The 4,807-nt window shown below is 40.4% G+C and overlaps 1 protein-coding gene across 1 annotated transcript in view; it reads right to left on the bottom strand.

Moving 5' to 3' along the window:
* The window catches only part of LOC119424102 (rho GTPase-activating protein 23), a 188,805-nt gene that overhangs the window by 46,993 nt on the left and 137,005 nt on the right, over positions 1-4,807 (bottom strand). Inside the window, exon 8 of the mRNA XM_037691572.1 lies at positions 3,808-3,916. Within this exon, the coding sequence (XP_037547500.1) occupies positions 3,808-3,916 (109 nt within the window). The remainder of the gene's footprint in view (positions 1-3,807; positions 3,917-4,807) is intronic.

Genomic DNA, 4,807 nt, shown 5'->3' with positions numbered 1-4,807 from the left:
AAGGGGTTAAAGCATTGCTACAATGGAATTGTCGAGACGATATGGAATTATAATCAACACAATGGAATTACCAAGAACATTGTGGAATTACCTTGACTTTTGTTTTCCTTGCTGGATTACTCTTGACTCTTGTTTCTTTGCTGGATTACATCAAGCTTCAAGGACAATCGACGACGTAAGTCCATAGTTGGAATTCATCTCCATGGACAGGTGATGATTTCCAAAGGGGGGACTGTAGTGGACTAGGCCTACGTCGAAACTAAGTCTAAGGTCAAAACTCTTGACCTTTAGAACCTTGTGGGACAGGAACTGTCATTTCATGTATTTGAATACATAAATACAGGTTCACCCATCCTGAGACTTTCTTTCTTGAAGATTCAAGTGAAAAGAACACTCTCTTTTTATTATCATTACTATCTTACAAATGTTGATAATCAAAGTGTCTTAGTTCAAACCATTTTAGATGTTGCAGTGAACTAATCAATTTTATTAACTGAGTAATGATTTTTATTCTCATGTCAAAGCTGTTACAGAATAATTATGCATTTTCTGATTTCTGCTTTTGAATGAGCAAGTGTGTGCGTTTACAAGGTTACAGTCAAACGAAAAACAAGTTGTTATGTTAAAACTGTCATGTTTTAGAATCCTCTCAGACGTAAGTAGAGATGTTTTGCACCTATTTCCTGAAACACGCCAAAACAAAACCCTCTCTGTCTGTGAGAACATTTCTGATCTGCCTCATAACAATTCTCGCTGCCTCTAACCTCTTACGTCACAAAACCCACCCCGTCTGGTCGTTTCTGACCAATGAACAAATCCCAAAAAGTGAACCGGGAAAGAGTCTTTAAAATGTCAGTACTTCCTGGTCTAGTCGGTTCTGTTGGAGTTCTGTAAACTACACGAGAGCTAAAGTTCTGATGGAGTGCTGTTGGAGTTCCTGACATGACAACAAAGCTCTTCCGAGTTCCATGGGATTATAACATTTTCCACTGAGGTGAATGTGTGTCGAACAGAGCCTCGCCATTACTTCGGACGAGTAACAGCATCCTACTGAGACGCTGAAAGGGTGCGTTAAACGGAATCTCACCTGAGACATCTCCAGGTAAAGGAGCCGATTTCATCACCTAAGTGTACTGTAAGGAAAAGCTGAAGAAAGCCGGAGAGTGTCGATTCTGGTGAACACTTAATTTCCCTCACACACCATCCTTTACTCCCTCTAAACTTCTTTCCATCTTTAAACTTTTCTATCAAGTAGAAATTCTTCCAGATATTTAGAAATGTCTGTGTAAAATGCTCACCCACATTCATGTGGGCAAAAGATCATAGTTGTACAGTTTTCATAAATGTCTGTGGTGAAGCAACGGAAAAATCATGGCCGTATGATTTTTCCTGATTGATTGCTTTGTTGTTATTTTCATAATTTGCCAAATTAATGTAAATGTTTGATGTTAAATTTGATTCTGTAAATAAATGACCGCATTCATTTTGATGGGTCAAATCTAAATGACGTCTCACGTTTGCATTTCCTTAAATTCAATGCACGTTTTATTCAGTCCAGAAAAATGAGGAACCCGCGTTAAATGATGAATATATGCCAGCATCTGTTCATCTACATCTGTGGTCAGATGAGTCATGGTTTGAAGTTCTTTATGGAACACTGGGACGCCATGTCATCTGGACCAGAGAGGACAAGGATAGCCCAAGTTGTTATCAATGCTCCGTTCAGAAGCCTGCATCACTGATGGTATGGGGTTGCATGAACGCTTGTGGCATGGGCAGCTTGCATGTCTGGAAAGGCACCATTAATGCAGAGAACTATGTTCAGGTTCTAGAACAACATATGCTCCCATCTAGACGTCATCTCTTTCAGGGAAGACTCTGCATTTTTCAACACGATAATGCCAGACCACATTCTGCAGCAATCACAACATCATGGCTACGTAGGAGAAGGATCCGGGTACTGAAATGGCCAGCCTGCAGTCCAGATCTTTCACCTATAGAGAACATTTAGCGCATCATAAAGAGGAAGGTGCGACAAAGAAGGTCCAAGACGATTGAACAGTTAGAGGCCTGTATTAGACATGAATGGGAGAGCATTCCTATTTCTAAACTTGAGAAACTGGTCTCCTCTTTCCCCAGACGTCTGTTGAGTGTTGTAAGAAGAAGGGGGGATGCCACACAGTGGTAAAAATGGACTTGTCCCAACTTTTTTTGGATTTGTTGACACCATGAAATTTGGAAACAACAGATTTTTCCCTTAAAATGATACATTCTCTCAGTTTAAACTTTTGATCTGTGATTTGTTCTATTCTAAATAAAATATTAGTGTTGGCACCTCCACATCATTGCATTCAGTTTTTATTCACAATTTGTTTAGTGTCCCAACTTTTTTGGAATTCGGTTTGTAGTTCTGTAGCTAAACAATCATGGGGAAGACTGTTGACTTGACAGTTGTCCAAAAGACGACCATTGACACCTTGCACAAGGAGGGCAAGACACAAAAGGTCATTGCTAAAGAGGCTGGCTGTTCATAGAGCTCTGTGTCCAAGCACATTAATAGAGAGGTGAAGGGAAGGAAATTATGTGGTAGGAAAAAAAGTGTACAAGCAATAGGGATAACTGCACCCTGGAATGAATTGTGAAAAAAAAAAGAAACACATCAAAATGTGGAGGAGATTCACAAAAAGTGGATTGCAACTGGAGCCAGTGCTTCAAGAACCACCACGCACAGACATATGGAAGACATGGGTTTCAGCTGTCACATTTCTTTTGTCAAGACACTCTTGAACAAGAGACAGTGTCAGAAGTGTCTCGCCTGGGACTGATGCTGAGTGGTCCATATGTTCTCTGATAAAAGTACATTATGTATTTCCTTTGGAAATCAAGGTCCCAGAGTCTGGAGGAAGAGAGGAGAGACACAGAATCCACGTTGCTTGAGGTCCAGTGTCAAGTTTCCACAGTCAGTGATGGTTTGGGGTGCCATGTCTGCTGGTGTTGGTCCACTGTGTTTTCTGAGGTCCAAGGTCAACGCAGCCATCTACCAGGAAGTTTTAGAGCACGTCATGCTTCCTGCTGCTGAACAACTTTATGGAGATGCAGATTTCATTTTCCAACAGGACTTGTCACCTGCACACAGTGCCAAAGCTACCAGTACCTGGTTTAAGGACCATGGTATCCCTGCTCTTAATTGGCCAGCAAACTCTCCTGAACTTAACCCCATAGAAAATTTATGAGTTATTGTGAAGAGGAAGATGTGACACACCAGAGCCAACAATTCAGAAGAGCTGAAGGCCACGATCAGAACAACCTGGACTCTCAGAACACCTGAGCAGAGACACATACTGATCCACTCCATGTCACGCCGCATTGCTGCAGTAATCCAGACAAAAGGAGCAACAACTAAGTATTGATGCTGTACAATTGATGCTGTACATGTTCATACTTTTCATGTTCATACTTTCTCATGTTCAATTTTCTGAGATACTGAATTTGGAGTTTTCATTATGTGTCAGTTATAATTATCAACATTAAAAGAAATAAACATTTGAAATATATCAGTCTGTGTGTAATGAATGAATATAATATCAATATCAATTTTTTTATTGGAATTACTGAAATAAATAAACTTTTTCGTGATATTCTAATTATAAGACCAGCACCTGTAAGTAGTTGGGTACCAGTTAATACATTATACATCAAAATGTATGTTTAGACACCAACATCATGTATCTAAATATTGTAGAAATCAAGTTATGTTAAATGCAGGTTTGGTTGGCGTCCATATTATAAAATGTCTGTTCTACTCACGAGAATACTCGGCCTTCCTCCCTGAAAGTGTTGAGGCCTTCGTCGCAGGACATGGACCTCTCAGTGGTGATGGCAAGCAGATAAGAAGAGCGGCGACTTTTAATACTGCCTGAAGAGAAGACAAGAAGAATAAGAGAACACTCATCTGTTCCTATAAAATGCCTTATGATGCTTAAAAAGGTGAGGGAGACTCACTACAGTGTTGAGAGCAAAGTTGGACAAAGGGAGACATGGATAGGGTGGGAAAGACAAAAGTAGAGGTGAGGGTGCAAAGTGCAGAACTGATTGTCAATTTCAGGACTGCTGGGTCCATCTATAAGGTCAGGGGTTATACAGGACACACTCAGATGGAAAGCTATTTGGAGAAACGCTTCTCTGAGGCAGAAACACAATTTTATCTTGCAGGGCTTAGAGTCACAGTTTCCATCTAGACTCCAACTAGTCTCCACCTAATCTCCAACTTGTCTCCACCTAGTTTCCACCTAGTCTCCAACTAATCTCCTCCTAGTCTCCAACAATCTCCCTCTATTTTTCAACTAGTCTCCGCCTATGCTCTAGCTAGTCTTCAATTATTCTATATCTAGTCTCTAACTTATCTCCAACTAATCTCCACCTAGTCTCCAAATAATCTCAAACTAATCTCCATCTAGTCACCAACTAGTATCTAACTAATCTCCACCTAGTTTCCAAATAGTCTCCAACTATTCTCCACAGAGTCTCCAACAAGTCACTATATAGTCTCCACCTAGTCTTAATTTCCACCTAGTTTCCACCTAGTCTCCAACTATTCTCTATCTAGTCTCCTACTAATCTTCAACTGATCTCCAACTAATTTCCAACTAATCTCAACTTGGGCACCAATTAATTTCCCCCTAGTCTCCAACTAGTTTCCACCTAGTCTCCAACTAGTGTCTGCCTATTCTCCAACTAATCTCCACCTAATTTTCCCTTAATCTCCACCTACTCTCCACCTAGTTTCCAACTAGTCTTCAACTGATTT

This window comes from Nematolebias whitei, chromosome 17 (genome assembly GCF_014905685.2).
Source record: "Nematolebias whitei isolate Nwh7 chromosome 17, NemWhi1, whole genome shotgun sequence".
NCBI lineage: Eukaryota > Metazoa > Chordata > Actinopteri > Cyprinodontiformes > Rivulidae > Nematolebias > Nematolebias whitei.
This window is presented reverse-complemented; position numbering and strand designations above follow the sequence as displayed.